We start from the raw sequence: 19753 nt of genomic DNA, 5'->3' as shown, positions 1-19753 counted from the left end.
TTTAGGGAAGAGACATGTTTTGCCTTCTGTCAAAAATTCGGACACTCAGGATTTTTAACAAAACTGTTGATATATGTTAATTGGTATTATTGAAGGCTTGTAAATCTTTATACCAATTATTATGAGTACTATCATAGTCACTACTTCAACAATTGTGAGTATTTTATAAAATATCTTTTAACATATGCTTTGTAACTTCAGGTGTTTTCGTATCTTCAATTGTGTGAGTGTGGCTTGGAGGCAACATTCAGGTGGAGGTGTTTCCATGCTGTTGCTGCCCTTGTCCTTTTTGCTGGTGGGGTATTAGGGTCATGGAGATATACCGCACAGTAACAGAGCCTTCAGACCAACTCAGCCACGTTGACCAATTTTCTCACCTGTGCAGGTCCCACTTGCCTACATTGGTGCATATTTACAATCCATGTAAATATGCCAACCCATTGTCTTTTAAACATTGAAATTGTACCAACCTTTACAACTTCCTCTGGTAGCTTGTTCGCACCACACTCTGTGTGAATAATGTGCTCCTCTGGTCCTCTCTTTCCCCTCTCATCCAAAATCTATGCCCTCTAATTTTCGTCTCCTCTGCTACTTGCAGGATATTGTGACCCTCCACTTTATCCAAACCTCTATTATGTCATACATCAGTTCCCTTCATCTTGGGTTTTTTTTATTTTTAAAGAAGTTACATCTACAATTATTATTTCAGGTAGTTCTATCAGATGACACATACACTACAGTTATTTAGCTACAACCTTACTGGATCACTGATTTTCAATTACAGTGAGAGAAAATTTCACAATACCTCAGCTTTAAATAAATTTCCCATTACCTTCTAGCTATCACAATTTGTCAAAGACCCTTGGTGGTGGAAAGATCTCAACATCAGCCCAGTCATGTGGTTTGTCTCAATGAGCCCATCCTTCACTCTACTCCAAAGAACACTTTGTGACTTAAATCTGGAAAGGCTCTTCTGTCCTTACATTAGCATCCTTCAACAAGCCATTAGGAAGATTCAAATTTAGCTCAGATTGTGTTTCCTGTATTAAACTACTATACACTTTTGGTATGTCTTTCATAGTCTTATAGTATTAAGTATTAAGAATTTATTTCTTTACCACCAGAACCTGCTCCTATCCTCTTCTGGGCCATTTCCCCACATCCTGATTTTCCAAAACGGCAGACAAATAGAAGATATTTTTCCATCTTTGGACAGTGGGAAGATGTTTTGAAAGGTTGACTTGTCACAAGCCTGTCTGCAAATGGAGATTGAGGATTCAAGCAGGAAGTTCCTCACAATCAACACTCACAAGGGACTTTTATTTTTAACGCACCTTGGAAGATTCTACAGCTTCAAATCATTCCGCATCAATTTCAGCTCAACTTCCATCCTTCACAATGCAGTCCCAAACAGAATCAGAGGTATGTTGAAACTATCCAGCAGATCTCTGTCCATGTTTTCTTGTTGTTTATACAGGTAGCAACTTTGGTAAAATTCATCATGTTTTGTGAAAGTGCTGCTTTCTGTGCTGTTTGACTCCATGTCTCTATTTATATTGTTTATACTTTTGTGAAGTTATTTCACAAAACCATCAGATAGATATTTGTGCTCATTAAATTCACCAGAAATAAATTCAGAAATGGAGCTCAAAGCCTCACACTGAACAGAATAACACAAGAGGCAAAGAACTACTTTCAATTCAGTTTATATTTTTCAGCCTCCTATGAAGCATCATAATGTTATCCATTAACTGGAACCTACTGTAATAAAATAATTTAATGTGGTCCTTAAATTATTATTACTGTTCTACTGTGAATTTCCAGTGGAATCAGGTTAAATGAATCAAATGAACTGATAGTCTCATCAAAGGTATTTTATTACCTCCATAAATATTTCAACAAGATAAATCAGATTTTTCAAGAATGACTTTTAGAAGTCCCTCATGCGCCTGAAGGACCCGATCATTGAGTTGTAGCCACCCCAGTCACCGTATCTCCTGTATTCCCCAGGTCTCAGGAAGTACTGTCGGCCTCTGTAGCTGGGCTGTTCATAGAAGATCCAGTAACCATCCATCACCTGACAGGAGTGGATGTCACGGTAACGGAAACGATCGTAGACAGAGGGACAGTCGTCCATGAATTCCATCATCTGCCCTGCAAAGTCAGGCCTCTCGTAAATCCTCATCCTGTAGTTTCCACCTCGGTACTGGAGTAGGAGAAACACACTTTTAGTAATGATGTTTTGTAGAGCCTTCAATGATTGTATACTACATCTGAACACCAATTCATTAACTGGACATTGACTTCAATGGAAAATGAAGTCAGATGCAAATTGATCATTTCACTATCTGCCTCAATAACTGGGTTTGCTGTTGGTTCTAACATAAGTCAAAGGAAAGCAAAGGGGAAAATATGAGAAATTCTGCATATAAACAGTAGAGCACAGGACACGTCCTTTGGTCCATAATGTTGTGCCCAACCGATTAAATTTGGAAATTTAAATTTAGCTGGCTATTTAAATTTAAACTAAACTGATCCTTTCTACTTAAACACTGTCCATATCCTTCCACTTCCCTCAAATTCATGTGACTAAACATCTCTTATAAGTTACTAATGTATCTGCATCCAACATCATCCCAGGCTGCACATTCCAGGCATTCTGTGTAAAAAATAGTTTGCTCCTCACATCTCCTTTGAACTTCTACTATCTCACCCTAAATGCATGTCCTCTGGTATTAGATAATTTCACCATCTGTCTACTCTAACTATGACTTTCATAAATTTATAAATCTCAGTCAGTCCTCCTCTCAACCTCCGCCACTCCAGAGAAAACTGCAATACACCAGATGGTGAGAAAAGACATGAAGATTTTGGTCAAAGTCTCAGCAATCTCTCACAATAAGCTGGTATATATTAATGCTCATTAAGAGATCCAATATTACCTCCTCCTTTACATTGAAATGCCCTAACATATTAATAAACTTGGGCATATTTAATATCCATTGTGCATTTCTACACAAAATCTCCATCTTCAGAGATGAACTGCAAAGGATCAAATTCCCTAAAAAAATTTGAACTTACATACTACTTCCTCCTTCATCTCAAAATGCCCAAGCATTTGAATAAACTCATCCATTAGGCAGTTGATAGGCCAATTCCCCATTTTCAGAGCCAAACTGAAAAAAGTCAAATGCCCTGAAAAAACATTGAAACTTACATATGGGTAACTGCGACAGGACCTGATTGTGTCATTGAATCCCATCCAGCGCTGGTAGTCAGGATACTCTCCCCTGCTCAGGACATACTGGTATCCCATGTAGTTGGGTCTCTCATACAACACCCACCAGTCACTGTCAACACGGATGGAGTTACAGCGGCTGAAGTAAGGGGAGAGGTCGGCACAGTCGGAGTTGCACTCATAGTGCCGACCCTGGAAGTTCCTGTCCTCGTAGAAGATGATCTGTGGGAAGAAACATATCTGTGTTAATAGTTGCTCAGGTGTTCATGGAGAATTCTCATTTAGTTCATTTACTGAGCAGCCCTTGCCTTTCCCATTTTGAACACAGTGAGTCTGGTAACCAACTGAATGTTTCACTGCCGAACACAAGCTGGTATTTATATGCAGGGTAGAAAGGCCTCACTAGGCAGTTTCCTGTTGTTCTGCTGACACAACATTAAACATCAGCAAAATGTAACAAAATCCTTTTTTCCATTAATTGTAGAAAAACAACAGAAAGACATTTGTTGCATCATGGATTCTTTCAGTTGTGCTTTCTTATCATTTTAATTGTTGTTTCAACCAAACAGTTCAGGAACATTCACAGTTACATATCACCCAAGTCCATTCAACTTTGTCAAAGTAGTATTTTGGTTCTCTTTCCCAAACTGCCTAAGTTAAAGCCATACTTTATTAAACTGACAAACATCTTTTGAAAATCCATCTATACAGCTTCTGCTACACAGTACTGATCAGCCACTTCTATTTTTTCTTCAGCCAATTCAGCTAGATGTCTCAAGCGTGATTTGTCGTCAATAATATCTACTGCCTCTCCCATCATAACCCACTTGCTCCTCGAAGTGAGAGTTAATACTGCCTTTCACAGTGGTTCCCTGTAGTTTTTCCACCTCCAACATTCATTATGTTTGCTCCACTTCTCTTGTTGAACAGTCAAAGCCTTCCACTCTCCTGTCGTTGAAGAACTGTACACATACACTCAGCATTTCAATTAATTCCACATTCTGGATTTCCTCACCATCCTTGTGATATCCCATTCCTTTTCATTCATTCTTCTGATGTCAAAAAGATCAATCAATCAATAATTGCCTCTGATGAGCTGGTTGTTTATAAATGCAATCACATATGAGTGTCACCACAAAATCATTTAGCGATTTCCCTAAATAGAAACGCCAGATGAGTCACGAGGTCAGAAATCTGCTGAGGGCCAGATCAGAGACATTCATGTCTGGCAACCAAGAAAGTTACCAGAGTTCCAAGTACAATCTCCGGAAAGCCATCTCACGACCGAAGTGGCATTTCTGGGCTAAACTCAGACCAGTGAAGGGTGCTCAACAGCTGTGACAGTGCTTGAATACTGTCACTTACTACAAAGTGAAATCAAGCAGCAGGGCTTCACTTCCAGATTAGCTCAATGACGTATGGGGGAGACTTGGCCAGGTGTCACATCTGGGCCAGATAATTTCCATGGGTTCAGCCTCTCATGTTGGCTTCAAAGGCTAAACACACAGGGTCATGAGAGGCTGAACCCATGGAAATTATCTGGCCCAGATGTGACACCTGGCCAAGTACTAAAAACCTGAGCTGATCAACTGGCTGGGTGTTCCATGAGATATTCAACCTCTTGCTTCAGCAGTCTGAGGTATCCATGTGCCTCAAGCAGGCTTCAATTATACCAGTGTTTAAGAAGAACATGGTAACCTGCCTCAATGACCATCATAAAGTAGCACTAACATCCACAGTGATGAAATGTTTTGAGTTGTTGATTATGAAGCATATCAACACCAGTCTGGGAAGCGACTTGGATCTGCTCCAATTGGTCTATTGGAACAAAAGGTCCATGATAGATTCTGATCCATTGGGTTTTCACTCAATTCTGGAACATCTGGACAGCAAAGATGTATTCATCAGGATGCTCCTTATTGACTACAACTCAGCATTCAATACTATCATCCCCTCAAAACTAATCAATAAGCTCCTAGACCTTGGCCTCAATACCTCCTTGTGTAACTGCATACTTGGTTTCCTCATTTGCAGATCCCATTCATTTTGAATTGGCAACAAATTCTCCTCCGCAATCTCCGTCATCAGAGGTGCACCACAAGGCTGTGTGTGTAGTCCCGCTGCAATACTCGATTGCAAAGATTCAACTTAACATCTGAGACTGACAAATTTCTGTAGATTGACTGGCTGCATCACAGCCTGGTATGGAAACACCAATATCCTTGAGTGTGAGATCCGACAAGAAGTAGTGGATACAGGCCAGTCCATCATGGTACAGACCTCCTCACCGATGAGCACATCTACACAGAGCTCTGTCGCAGGACAGTAGCATCATCATCAGAGACCCCACCACCCAAGTCATGCTCTCTTCTCACTGCTGCTCTCACAAAGAAGGAACAGGAGCCTCAGAACTGACACCCCCAGGTTTAGGAACAGGTATTAATCCTCAAGCATCGGGCTCTGTAACCACCAAACTGTTCCCACAACCTATGGACTCACTTTCAAGGACTCTTCATCTCACCTTCTCGATATTTATTGATTATTTATTAAACATTACTTTGTTTTCTCAGCTCAAGCTGGTAAAACCTGAGGTACAGGAATCACCAAGCACTATCATTTCTCAATTGCTGTGAACTTCCGGATTATTCTAGTGGTGTTTAGTATTAACATCATAGATATTGCCGTCTCGCTGAAATTGTTTAATACAACTCTGTGGTGACCTTGCGATGATACCAATTGTAGATAATATCAGTGGGAAAATGTACAAACTGTTGATGATCCATAGGCATTCAATTTCCTCTTTTCATTCAGCATGTTTCTGGTTTTTTTTCACTTATTGATTTCTGTATGTTATGTGTATTTGTAATACCTATATCTGCTAAGTAAGCTCTTCTAGCTTGTTTATCCTGCACTATTATATCTGGATTGTTATTATGGATTGTCCTTCTGGTAACAACAAATTGGTCAAAATATAATTTTTCAACCTCTGACTCTGAAACTGGAATAGACTTGATTTATAGTAAGGTATGGTGTCTTTTATATTTTGGTGACTAATGTTTGCTACTTGATTTTGCTTATGTAAGTTATCAGATTGAGTTAAATTGCTGCAGGATCCTGTAAAATGTTCGATTGTTAGGTTTCTCTTGGCATTTTCTGCTTTTACTGTCTTGAATTTGTTGGTCTTTTATTATGTAGTTTTGTTAATTTTTTTGCGTTAACTACCTGGTCCTGTATTGTCACAAGGAATCCTTCCAGTTCTGCGAAGAGGTCTCCAACACAGAGCCAGGCATTTGGTGCTTCCTTGTTGGCATCTGGTCGGCTCAGATCATGGGATGTCTTCCATGGAGCATCAGGCTCTTCTTTTGCATAACTTTCTCTTCTATAGTGATCATTTCTTAAATTATCTGGGTTGTGCATTCATTTAAGTTTACTTGTGTGTACTTCTTATCAGAATTACATATGCTCACATGGAATGCTGAATCCTGTTTTCATTGATGAACTATATCCTAAGAAGTTTTATTCCATCTGTTGTGTAAATTTTTTACATCTGATATTCTTCTTCCTCCTTCTGTCCTAGGTAGTGTTAGTCTAAGTGCGCTCAAATGCACATAGAGTTTTCTAAAATTTCTTAATCTTCTTTGTAAACTATCCAGATTGGATTTACACCAAGATATTATGCCAAACAATACATTAATATGGCTGCAGCAAAAGTGTTCATTGTCTTTGATATATTTTACTATTGACCTCTAAAGGATTTTCTTAAGTCTGAAGAAAATTTTATCAAATGTTTCACTTTATTTCACTATGATCTGTTCTCTTTGCTTGTTGATAGTCCAAATACTTACATATTTCATATTTACCCATTGGTTGTATTGTATCCTGCGGCTCTTCTCTGTATTCTATTAGCTCTATTGAATTTTACCTTATGTTTAATGTGCTGCATTAATCTAGTCCAAAGCTCATGTTTCTATCTTTTGAAAATAGTTCTACTATTTGAATTAATTGTTTTTGATTTACTGATGAAGGAGTGTATAATTTCAAATTGTCCATGTATAGAAGGTGTATCAAGGTGTAATTCGTTTGGTTGTTTCTGATCTGATACCATATTTTCACCCAATTCAGTAAATTAGAGCTGGACAAAACTATAGTTGACTTACAGAGTGACCCTGGAAAATGCCTCACTTTATTTTGATAACAGTGGTTGTATTTTTTTCAGCTACTAATAGATAAGGTGATTGTAGTACCCAAATACTTCATAAGATGCTGAAGGATTTTCACAAACATTGGTTGTAGTTTACATATATTAAGAATTTCTATTAACCATGAGAGTAGGACAGAATCAAATGCTTTTTGGTAGTCCAGATAACAACATAAAAGATTTCTGAATTTCCTCCAGGCTTGATTTAGAATTATGGAATCTATTACCAATTGTTCTTTACATCCGTTCGTACCCTGACAGCATCCTTTCTGCTGTTCTGTAAGGCTATAGTGGTTATCTAAGTTAGTGGCAATTAGTTGAGATGCTTATGTACTTGTATATAGTTTGCAAACAAACAATAGGACAATATTTTGATGGGTGATTTATGATTTCCCCTTTATGTAAGAGGTAAGTTTTAACTTCAGATTTAAGAAAACCATTGTTATGTGTTAATAGGTATGGATGAAGCTAAGCAGATTTTTATACCAATAATTATGAATATTATCACAGGCAGTATTTTTCCAGTTGTGGGTATTTTTATAACTGCATTTAACATATCCATTTTAACTTCAGGTGTTTTCATATCTTGTGAAAATAGTTTGGCTTGGAGGCAACTTCCAGGTGGAGGAGTTTCCATACTGTTGCTGCCCTTGTCCTTGTTGCTAGTGGTTTTTGAAAGTTTGGAAGGTTCTTTCCAAGGAGTATTAGTGTCATGGAGTTATACAGCACAGTGACAGGCCCTTCAGCCCAACTCAGCCATGTTGACCAATTTGTTCACCTTTGTTAATCCTATTTGCCTGCATTGACGCAAATTTGCAATCCATGTACCTGTCTAAATGTCACTTAAACATTGAAATTGTCACAGTATTAACAAATTCCTCTGATAGATTGTTCCATATATCCACTATGCTCTGTGTGAAAAATGAGCTCTTCAGGTCTTCTTTTCCCTCTCTCATCCTAAACTACGCCCTCTAATATTATACTCCTCTACAACGTGCAACCCTCCACCTTATCCAGGCATCTCAAGATTTTACAGATCTGTGTCATACATCAGTTTCATTCACTCTGGGGAAATCTTTATGTTTACCGTGGTTACTTACTTCATGTAAAACTCCCATGGTTTTTGTGTATTTCACGGTTATCTGGAGAAGACAAACATCAGAGTTGGACTGCATACTTTAAAAATAAAATGAATCTTTGAAGCTTAGAAAAGTGCTGTTTTCTGTGCTGTTTAACTCCATGTCTCAATTTATGTTGTTTATACTTTTGTGACAACATTTAACAAAACCGTCAGAATCATGGAAATCATAAAGATAGATAGCTGTACCCACTAAATTCACAGGAAGCAAATTTAGAAATGGAGTTAATGCCACACAATGGACATAATAAAACAAGAGGAGAAGAACAACTTCTTGTTCCATTTATGTTTTTTAGCCTCCGATGAATCATCATAATGTTATCTGTTAACTGGAACCGACTCAGGCAAAATGATTTAATGTGGACCTCAGATTATAATTACTGTTTTACAGTGATTTCCAGTGGAATCAGGGTAAATGAATTAAATGATCTGATCATGTCATCAAAGGTATTTTATTGCCTCCATAAGTATTTCAACAAGATAAAATCAGACTTTCAAGAGTGACTTTTAGAAGTCCCTCATGCGCCTGAAGGACCCGATCATTGAGTTGTAGCCACCCCAGTCACTGTATTTCCTGTATTCCCCGGGTCTCAGGAAGTACTGTCGGCCTCTGTAGTTGGGATGTTCATAGAAGATCCAGTAACCATCCATCACCTGACAGGAGTGGATGTCACGGTAACGGAAACGATCGTAGGCAGAGGGACAGTCCTCCATGAATTCCATCATCTGCCCCTCAAAGTCAGGCCTTTCATAAATCTTCATTTTGTAGGTGCCCCCTCGGTACTGGAATAGATTTTAAAAAGCAGTTTTACTCATGATGTTTGACAGATCATTCACTCATTGTACACAACATCTGAACATCAATTCATAAACTGAACACTGACTTCAACGGGAGTTAAAGTCAGATGCAAATTGATCATTTCACTTACTACCTGTCTTAAAGATGCCTCCAACTGGCATTGCTGGTGGTTCTAACATAAGGTAAAGGAAAACTCAGGGAAAAATATGAGAAATTCTGCATTTAGAACATGAAGAGAGAACAGTAGACCATAGGAACAAGCCCTTCGGCCTACAAAGTTGTGCAAAACCAACTAAATTAGTAAATCTAAATTTAGATGGCTATTTAAGTTAAACGGCCAACTCAATTAATCCCTTCTGCTTAAACAATGTCCATACCCTTTCACTTCCCTCACATTCATGTGTGTAACTAAACATCTCTCAAATCCCCCTAATGCGTTGGTCTCTAACGCCAGCCCGGGCAGTGTTTTCCAGGTACCCACCACTCTGTGTGAGAACTTGCTACTCACATCTCCTTTGAACTTACACCACTCACCTTATATGCATGCTCTCTGGTATGAGATATTTTAACTCTGGGAAAAAGATCCTGTTTGTTTATCTATACCCCTCATAATCTTACAAAACTCTGTCAGGCCTCCCCTTAGCCTCCACCACTCCATAGAAAGTAACTCAAGCTTGCCCAACCTCTTGTTATAGTACATGCCATCTAAACTGGGCAGCGTCCTGAAAAGCCTCCTCTGCACCCTCTCCAAACTCTTGATATCATTCCTGTAACGGTGTGACCAAAACTGCATGCAATAATCCAGATGGTTAGAAAAGACGTAAAGATTTTGGTCAATATTCCAGTTATCCAATGTCTTGCCTCTCTCAATAACCTGAGGTACATTTCATGAGGCCCTGTGGACATATCCACCTGAATGGTCTTTAAGAGACTCAACACTGTCTCCTCATTTACTTTGAAATACCAGACCCTATTAATGTACTTGGACATATTTGATACCTATTAGGCACTTGTTGGGCAAATTCTCCATTTTCAGAACCAAACGGCAAAATATCTGAACAAAAATTGAAACTTACATATGGGTAACTGCGACAGGACTTGACACAGTCATTGAATCCCATCCAGCGCTGGTAGTCAGGATACTCTCCCCTTCTCAGGACGTACTGGTATCCCATGTAGTTGGGTTTCTCATACACCACCCACCAGTCACTGTCAACACGGATGGAGTTACAGCGGCTGAAGTAAGGGGAGAGGTCAGCACAGTCGGTGCTGCACTCATAGTGCCGACCATGGAAGTTCCTGTCCTCGTAGAAGATGATCTGTGGGAAGAAACATATCTGTGTTAATAGTTGCTCAGGTGTTCATGGAGAATTCTCATTTAGTTCATTTACTGAGTAGTCCTTGCCTTTCCCATTTTGAACACAGTGAGTCTGGTAACCAACTGAGTGTTTCACTGCTGAACACAAGTTGGTATTTATATGCAGGGTAGAAAGGCCTCACTAGGCAGTTTCTTGTTGTTCTGATGACACAACATTAAACATCAGCAAAATGGAACAAAATCCTTTATTCATTTGTTGTAGAAAAACAACAGAAAGACATTAGTTGCATCGTGAATTCTTTCAGTTGTGCTTTCTTATCATTTTAATTGTTTCAACCATATAGTTCGGGAACAATCACAGCTACATTTCGTCGAGGTCCTTTCACCTAGGTCAAAGTAGAATTTTGAATCACTTTCACAAACTGTCTAAATTGAGGAGATATCTTATTAAACTGACAAACATGTTTTAAAACTCCGTTTGTACAGTTTCTGCTACACAACACTGATCAGCCACCTCTGTTCTTTCATCAGTGAATTCAGCCAGATGAGTTAAATGTGATTCACCTTCAATAATCTCTGCTGCCTTTCCCTTCATAACCCCCTTTATCCTTGTTTTGCAGTGGTTCCTTGTAGCTTTCCCACCTCTGACATTCATTATGTTTGCTCCACTTCGCTTGCTGAACACATTAAACAGTCAAAGCCTTCCACTCTCCTGTCATTGAAGACCTGTACACATACAGTCAGCATTTCAATTACCTCCACATTCTGGATTTCCTCACCATCTTTATGATATCCCATTTTTGTTCATTTTTCTGATGTGAAAAAGGTCAATAAATCAATAATTGCCTCAGATCAGCTGATGATTTATAAAAAACAGTCTCAGACGACTGTGTCTCTACAAAATCATTCAGAGATTTCCGCAAATAGAAGCGCTGGATAATCCACGGGATTGGCAATCTGCTGAGGGCCAAATCAGAGACATTCATGTCTGGCAACCAAGAAAGTTACAAGAGTTCCAAGTACAATTTCTAGAAAGATGTCTCACAAGCAAAATGGCAATTCTGGGCTAAACTCAAACCAATGAAAGATGCTTAACAGCTGTGGCAGTGCTTGAATACAAAGTGAAATCACCAACAGCGCTTCACTTCCTGATGAGTTCAAAGTCTTCTATACTCATTTCGTCCATCAAAGTATGGAAGAACAATCATGAACTCCCTCAAGTCCTGACAACCCTGTGATTTCAGTGTCTGAGGCAAATGTGGGAGCATCCTTCAGGATGGTGAGGTCACGGAAATTACCTGGCCCAGATGGGGCTCCTGGCCAAGTACTGAAAACCTGTGCTGATGAACTGGCTAGAGTGTTCCACCAATTATACCAGTGCCTAAAAAGGACTTGATAACTTGCCTCAATGATTATCATCCAGTAGCACTTACATCCACTGTGATGAAGTGTTTTGAGTGCTCATCATGAAACATTTCAATTACTGCCAGTCAGTTTGGATTGGCAACAAATTCTCCTGCGCAATCACCCTTATGACAGGTGCACCTCGAGGCTGTGTACCTAGCCCCCTGCAATACTTGATGCAAAGATTCAGCTTGACATCTGAGACTCTTACAAATTTCTATAGATCGACTGGTTGCATCATGGCCTGGTATGGAAACACCAATATCCTTGAACATAAAATCCTGCAAAAAGTAGTGGATATGAGCCAGTCCAACACAGGTAAAGCCTTCCCCACCAATGAGCACATCTACGCAGAGCTCTGTCACAGAAAAGCAGCATCCATGATCAGGGACCTTCCACCACCCATGTCATGCTCGCTTGTTACTGATGTTCTCTGGAAGAAGGTACAGGAGCCTCAAGATTCACACCACCATGTTTAGGAACAGTTATTAATCCTGAACCACATGGGATAACATCACTTGCCACATCTCTGAAATGCTCCACAATCTATGGACTCACTCTCAAGGACTCTTCATCTCATGTTCTTGAAGTTTATTGCTTATTTATTAAATATTACTTTTTTTTTAGCTCAAGCTTGATACAGGAATAGCTATGCACACTCATTTCTTAATAGCTATGAACTTTCGCACTATTCTAGTGGTGCTTAGTATTGTGGCTTTCTGGAACTTTCATAGATATTGTCATCTATCCCTAATTGTTTGATGTGATTCTGTAGTGTCTTCGGGGTGTACCAATTGTAGATATTACAAATGGGATAACGTATAACCTGTTCAAGGTCCATAGCCATTCAATTTCTTCTTTTCAGCATATTTCTGGTGTTTTATTGATTTCTGTAGGTTATGTGTGTTTGGAATATCTACATCTGGTAAGCAAGTTGTTCTAGCTTGTTTATCCTGTATTATTATATCAGGACAGTTACTATAGATTGTCCTAGTGGTAATCACAAATTGATCAGCATATAATTTGACAAACTTTGATGCTAAAACTGGATAAAACCAGGTTTATAGCAAGGTATGCTGCCTTTTATGAGTTTGTACTCTAACGCAAGATTTCGGTGAATTATATTTGCCTCTTGATTGTGTCTGTGTAAGTAATCAGACAGAGTTAAACTGCTGCAGGATCCTATAATTTGTTGGACTGTTTCTGATTTCTCTTGGCATTTTCTGCATTTATTGTCTTGAATTTGTTGGTTTTTTATTATGTATTTTTGTTAATTTTTTGTGTTAACCTCACCTAGTCCTGCATTTCCACAAGGAATCCTTCTGTTTCTGGGAAGAAGTCTCCAACTCAGAGTCAGGCATTAAACGCTTCCTTGTCGACATCTAGTTTGCTCATATTATGGAGAGGTCTTCCATGGAGCGTCATGCTGTTTCATTGGTTAAATTTCTCTTCTATAATGATAATTCCTTCATTTATCTGGGTTATGCATTTATTTAAGTTAATTTGTGTGTACTTTTAAGAATTACATATGCTCGCATGAAATGCTGGATCCTGTTTACACTGATGAAACTATATCCTTAGAAGTTTTAACTGACTATTGTGTAAACTTTTTATGTCTGTTATTCCTTTCTCTCCTTAGTGTGTTCAAGTGTCGATAATGCTTTCTAAAATTTCTCATTTCAATTCTTATTCAATACATTAATATGGTTGTAGCAAAAGTGTTTATTACCCTTGTTATATTTTACTACTGATCTCTGTTTGAAAGATTTTCTTAAGCCTTGAAATAAATTCTGCTGAATATTTTGTAATGTTCTGTTTCTTTGCTAGTTGCTATCCCAAATGCTTACATATTTCATGTTTCTCCATTGGTTGTATTGTATCCTGCTGCTCTGTTTTATATTCTATTAGCTCTATTGCACCTTTCTTTATGTTTAACATTCTGCACTTATTAATCCAAAGTACATGTTTATATCATTCGAAAATAGTTCTACCTTTTGAATTAATTGCTTTAGCTTTACTAATGAAGGGGTATATAATTTCAAACTGTCCATGTATAAGAGTGTCAAGGTGCAATTCATTTGGTTGTTTCTAATTTGAAACCTTATTTTCATCAGATTCAGCAAATTAGAGAGTGGGTTTAACGCTGGGCAAAAACCTAGTGGGCTTACAGAGTCAAGCTGGAAAATGCCTCGCGTTATTTTGATAAGAGTGGTAGTTGTTTTCTGGTTGTTAAAAGATAGTACACCATTACTTGATCAGATGTTGAAAGAAGTTCACAAGTATTGGGTGTAGTTTATATATTTTAAGAACTTCTATTAAACATGAGTGTGAGACAGAATCAAATGTTTTTGGTAGTCTCAATAACAACATGGAAGTTTTCTGCATTTCCTCCAAGCTTGATTTGGAAACACAGAATGTATTGACACTTGTTCTTTGCATCCTTTCATGCCCTTACAGCATCCTCTCTGCTCTCTTTGAGTACATAGTGGTTATCTTAGTGAGTGGAAATTAGTTGTGAGATGCATGATGAGACAATTTGTATATACTTTGTCAACAAGTAATAGAACAATATTTTGATGGATCATTTGTGATTTGTCCTTTAGGTAAGAGATAAGAAGTAACTTCTGTCAAAAATTCAGACACCTTTTCAGGATATCAAGAAAATTGTTAACATATGTTAATAGGTACAAATAAAGGCAAGTACATTTTTTATACCAATGTTTATGAATACTATCACTACTGGTATTTTTCCAGTTGTGGTTGTATTTATAACCACTTTAAGCATATCCAATGTACCTTCAGGTATTTTCATATCTTCAATTGTGTGAGTGTGGCTTGGAGGCAACTTCCAGATGGAAGTGTTTCCATGCTGTTGCTGCCCTTGTCCTTTTTGCTGGTGGTGGTTGAGAGTTCAGAAGGTTCTCTCCAAGCAGTAATAGGGTCATGGAGTTATACAGCACAGTGACAGGCCCTTCAGCCCAACTCAGGCATATTGACCAATTTGTAAACCAATGCAGGTACCATTTGCCAGCATTGGTGCATATCTGCAATCCACGCACCTGTCTAAATGCCTTTTAAACTTTGAAATTGTACCAACCTTTACAAATTCCTCTGGTAGCCTGTTTCATACATGCTCTGTGTAAAGAATGAGCTCCTCAGGCCCCCTCTTTCCCCTCACATCCTAAATCAACTCAAATTGCATCCTTCACAATGCAGACGCACACAGAATCAGAGATAGGTTGAAAGTATCCAGCAGGTTTCTGTCCAGGTCACCCTGTTGTTTACAACAATCTCAACTCTGGGAGAATTCATCATGTTTTGTAAACGTAAAAATAAAATTGGTCAAATGTTTCAAATCTTCAGGTCAAGGAAGCATCAGTGAACAACAATTCTTCAAGAGACATCTTAAAAATACCCAGTCTTTTCAGTTATTTCACTTTCTTGACATCTTCTGTGTGTTCTTTTTATCTTCATTGCATTACAGAAATTGCCTGTGACATGCAGTTTGGAATTCAATCGAATGATCTGGCACTCAGTTGTGTCCGGAGAGGACCGAGAGCGTGAGCTGCCTCATCAAGAGATCTGCAGGAAGAATCGCAAAGAGGACCAAAAGCACAAGCAGCCTTGTAGAAAAGACCAAAGATGGGGCACGTGTGTTCACAAGCAACTTTATTTTGAACCATCCAGGAAGATTGAACCATCAAGGCAAATGCGGAGGTCAGGGTTTGCACCCCACAGGGTCGACAGCGGTCAGTAGCTAGATCAGTGGCATTCGAATCCAGCGTTGCAGTCGTTCTTCACAGAAAGACTGAGCTCATGTGGCCACTCTCCTCAAATGCTTGAGAGAGGATGTTTTAATATTCTGAGATTTATGTGATTGTTGGACCGTACGTTATATTGGTCTCCTTCAGTTTTCAGTTTGCTTTCCTTTTGCCTACTGGCAAACAGTCAATATTTTACTTCTTCTGAGAGGGAGCAGTTGCCATTTGATTTGGGTTCTGATATTCTTGTTGGTGATTTTCTGTGTGGGCAATCTGTTAGTTTTTTGTGAGTGAGAGAGTTTGAGGGTTTTCATGTTATCGTCACTGATTCTTTGCAAGGGTTGGAGATGGGGTTTTGATGTTATTGTCACTGTTTTTCTGTGAGGGAGGGGGTCAAAGGTTTGATGTCATTGTCACTGTTTTTTTTTTGCAAGGGCTGGGATTGGGGGTTTGCGGTTTTTGATGCTCCAACTGCAATTTTTCATGTGGCCGATCTGTTAGTTCTTTGTGAAAGAGAGGGGGTGCGGGGTTTTGGGTTTGCACTATTGTTTTTTGTCTTTTTCATGTTACATGGAGAGAGTTGATGTCTTTTCCTTCAACATGACCCTTGGTTCTTTGGTATTTCATGGCTATCTGGAGAAGGTGAATATCAGAGTTGTATTGTGCAACCATACTTCAACAATAAAATGAACCTTTGAAGCTTTGAAAAGCGCTGCTTCCCATGTTGTTCCAGTCTGAGTCACTTAACTAAACCATCAGAATCATGAAACTCAGAAAGATAGATGTTTGAACTCATTTAATTCACTGGAAATAAGTTCAGAAATGGAGGCACAATGTCACACAACGGACACAAAGGCAAAGAACAACTCTCTATTCAGTTTAGATTTTTCAGCCTCCGATGAATCATCATAATGTTATCTGTTAACTGGAACCAACTCAGGCAAAATGATTTAATATGGACCTCAGATTATGATTTCTGTTATACTGGGACTTCCAGTGGAATCAGGGTAAATGAAGCAAATGAGCTGATCATGTCATTAAAGATATTTTATTGCCTCCATAAATATTTCAACCAAGGCAAAATCAGATTTTCAAGAGCAACTTTTAGAAGTCCCTCATGCGCCTGAAGGACCCGATCATTGAGTTGTAGCCGCCCCAGTCACTGTATCTCCTGTATTCCCCAGGTCTCAGGAAGTACTGTCGGCCTCTGTAGCTGGGCTGTTCATAGAAGATCCAGTAACCATCCATCACCTGACAGGAGTGGATATCACGGTAACGGAAACGATCGTAGACAGAGGGACAGTCGTCCATGAATTCCATCATCTGCCCTCCAAAGTCAGGCCTCTCGTAAATCCTCGTCCTGTAGTTTCCACCTCGGTACTGGAATAGGAAACACAGAATTTTAGCAGTGATCTTTTGTAGATCATTCACTCATTATACACTACATCTGAGCACTATTTTACAGTCTGGACATTGACTTCAATGAGAAATAAAGTCAGATGTAATTTGATCATTTCATTAATTATCTGCCTCAATTGCTGCTGGTTCAAAGGAAGTTAAAGAAGAAGACTGTAAAAATAAATGTGAGAAATTCTGCATTTAGAGCATAAAACATAGAGCAGCAGACTCTTTGGCCCTCACTAAATTAGAAAATTTAAAGTTCGTTGGCTATTTAAATTAAACAGACAACTAAACTAATCCCTTCTGCTTAAACAGCATCCATATCCTTCCATCTCCCTCACATTCATGAGCTTATCCAAACAGCTATTAAAAGTCCCAAATGTATCTTCCTCTATCATCACTCCGGGCAGTGTATTCCAGGCACCCGCTTCTCTCTGTGTAAAAAACTTGCCCCTCACATCTCCTTTGAACTCACACCCTCTCATGTTATATGTATGTCCTCTGGTATGAGATATTTCAAACCTGGGAAAAAGATGCTGTCTGTCTACTCTAACAATGCCTCTCATAAACCTCTATCAGATATCCCTCTGAAACTCCACCAACACAAGTTTTTCTGATCTCTGATTATAGCACAATCTCTCTAATCCAGGCAGCATTCTGATAAGCCTCTTCTGCGATAAGCCTTTCCAATATCTCACCATCATTCATACAACAGTGAGAACAAAACTGTATGCAATACTCCAGATGTGTAGAAAAGATGTAGAGAATTATCCATCTTATTGCTCTTTAAGAGACTCAACACTACTTCCTATTTCACATCAAAATACCTGAGCATGTTAATACACACAGGCATATTTGAAACCCATTGGGCACTTTTTGGGAAATTCTCCATCTGTAGAGACAAACTGCAAAAGATCAAATGCCCTGAAAAACATTTGGAACTTACGTATGGGAAGCTGCGACAAGACCTGATTGTGTCATTGAATCCCATCCAACGCTGGTAGTCAGGATACTCTCCCCTGCTCAGGACATACTGGTATCCCATGTAGTTGGGTTTCTCGTACAACACCCACCAGTCACTGTCAACACGGATGGAGTTACAGCGGCTGAAGTAAGGGGAGAGGTCGGCACAGTCGGAGCTGCACTCATAGTGCCGACCCTGGAAGTTCCTGTCCTCATAGAAGATGATCTGTGGGAAGAAACATGTCTGTGTTAATAGTTGCTCAGGTGTTCATGGAGAATTCTCATTTAGTTCATTTACTGAGTAGTCCTTGCCTTTCCCATTTTGAACACAGTGAGGCTGGTAACCAACTGAATGCTTCACTGCCGAACACAAGTTGGTATTTATATGCAGCGTAGAAAGGCCTCACTAGGCAGTTTCTTATTGTTCTGCTGACACAACATTAAACATCAGAAAATGGCAGCAAAATCCCTTTTTTTACTTATCAAAAAGCAACCAAAAGACACTTGTTGCATCATGGATTCTTTCAGTTGTGCTTTCTTATCATTTCAATTGTTGTTTCAATCAAACAGTTCAGGAACATTCACAGCTACATTTCACCCAGGTCCATTCACAAAGGTCAAAGTAGTATTTTGGTTCTCTTTCGCAAACTGCCTACTCGAGGGCATTACCTTATTCAAATGAGAAACATCTTTTGGGAATCCATCTATACAAGTTCTTCTACACAACACTGATCAAATGCCTCCATTCTTCCATCAGTAACTTCAGCCAGATGAGTCAAACATGATTTGTCTTCAATAATTACTTCTGCCTCTCCCTTCATAACCCATTTGATCCTCCAAGTGAGAGTTAATATTGCCTTTTGCAGTCGTTCCCTGTAGTTTTCCCACCTCCAGCATTCATTATGTTTGCTCCACTTCTCTTGTTGAACAGTCAAAGCCTTCCACTCTCCTGTCGTTGAAGAACTGTACGCATACACTCAGCATTTCAATTATCTCCTCATTCTGGATTTCCTCACCATTCTTGTGATATTCCATTCCTTTTAGTTCATTTTTCTGATGTGAAAAAGGTCAATACTGTAAATCAATAATTGCCTCGGATAGGCCAGTGGTCTCAGACAAGTGTGTCTCTACAAAATCATTCAGAGATTTCCCCATATAGAAGCATTGGATGATTTATATCCGCCATCTGCTGACAGCCAGATCAGAAACATTCACGTCTGGCAAGCAAGAAAGTTGCATAAAAACAACATAGGTAGGAAAAGGGAGGAGGTCCTGAAAACAGACTACAGGGAGTTAGGAAGGAAGTTGAGAAGCAGCACCTCCAAGGTAATAATCTCCGGATTATTGCCTGTGCCACGTGAAAGTGAGTATAGGAGTAGAGTGAGGTGGAAGATAAATGCATGGCTGGGAGTTTGAAATGGGGGGCAAGGTTTCAGATTTCTGGATCATTGGGACCTCATTTGGGGCAGGTGTGATCTGTACAATAAGGAGGGTTGCACTTGAATCCGAGGGGGACCAATATCCTGGCAGGGA

The 19753-nt window shown here is 39.2% G+C and overlaps 3 protein-coding genes across 4 annotated transcripts in view; all 3 read right to left on the bottom strand.

Moving 5' to 3' along the window:
* Positions 1 to 1859: 1859 nt before the first annotated feature.
* LOC140727249 (gamma-crystallin S-1-like) lies at positions 1860 to 6655 on the bottom strand. The gene is made up of 3 exons (XM_073044510.1): positions 6461 to 6655; positions 3218 to 3460; positions 1860 to 2206 (listed from the first exon to the last, which is right to left on the bottom strand). The coding sequence occupies exons 1-3, from the start codon at positions 6653 to 6655 to the stop codon at positions 1931 to 1933; spliced, it is 714 nt and encodes a 237-aa protein (XP_072900611.1). The 3' UTR covers positions 1860 to 1930.
* A 2352-nt stretch (positions 6656 to 9007) lies between these two features.
* Positions 9008 to 11489, bottom strand: LOC140727248 (gamma-crystallin S-1-like). Its single transcript, XM_073044509.1, has 3 exons — positions 11448 to 11489; positions 10450 to 10692; positions 9008 to 9357 (listed from the first exon to the last, which is right to left on the bottom strand). Exons 1-3 carry the CDS (start codon positions 11487 to 11489, stop codon positions 9082 to 9084), a joined length of 561 nt encoding a protein of 186 aa, XP_072900610.1. The 3' UTR covers positions 9008 to 9081.
* A 5148-nt stretch (positions 11490 to 16637) lies between these two features.
* The window catches only part of LOC140728313 (gamma-crystallin S-1-like), a 120190-nt gene continuing 117074 nt past the window's right edge, over positions 16638 to 19753 (bottom strand). Inside the window, exons 1-3 of one of the 2 annotated variants that reach the window (XM_073046853.1) lie at positions 18533 to 18557; positions 18204 to 18446; positions 16638 to 17236 (exon numbers count right to left, since the gene is read on the bottom strand). In XM_073046853.1, coding sequence (XP_072902954.1) covers positions 16961 to 17236; positions 18204 to 18446; positions 18533 to 18541 — 528 coding nt within the window. In that variant the 5' untranslated portion in view covers positions 18542 to 18557 and the 3' untranslated portion in view covers positions 16638 to 16960. Of the gene's footprint in view, positions 17237 to 18203; positions 18447 to 18532; positions 18558 to 19753 lie in introns of those variants that run through there. The other variant, XM_073046852.1, reaches the window with a different exon arrangement.

The sequence above is a fragment of the Hemitrygon akajei genome, chromosome 5 (assembly GCF_048418815.1).
Source record: "Hemitrygon akajei chromosome 5, sHemAka1.3, whole genome shotgun sequence".
Classification (NCBI taxonomy): Eukaryota; Metazoa; Chordata; class Chondrichthyes; order Myliobatiformes; family Dasyatidae; genus Hemitrygon; species Hemitrygon akajei.
The sequence above is the reverse complement of the archived record's forward strand: the minus strand, read 5'-3'. Positions and strand labels throughout refer to the sequence as shown.

Coding starts and splice junctions, on each gene's coding strand:
- LOC140727249 (XM_073044510.1), bottom strand. CDS start 6,655: ATGCACAACCCAGATAATTTAAGAAATGATCACTATAGAAGAGAAAGT. Junction 3,461..6,460: donor TTGTGACAATACAGGACCAG/GTAGTTAACGCA, acceptor TTCTTCCCACAG/ATCATCTTCTACGAGGACAG. Junction 2,207..3,217: donor CCTGTCGCAGTTACCCATAT/GTAAGTTTCAAT, acceptor CTCCTACTCCAG/TACCGAGGTGGAAACTACAG.
- LOC140727248 (XM_073044509.1), bottom strand. CDS start 11,489: ATGGGATATCATAAAGATGGTGAGGAAATCCAGAATGTGGAG. Junction 10,693..11,447: donor AGGAAATCCAGAATGTGGAG/GTAATTGAAATG, acceptor TTCTTCCCACAG/ATCATCTTCTACGAGGACAG. Junction 9,358..10,449: donor CCTGTCGCAGTTACCCATAT/GTAAGTTTCAAT, acceptor AATCTATTCCAG/TACCGAGGGGGCACCTACAA.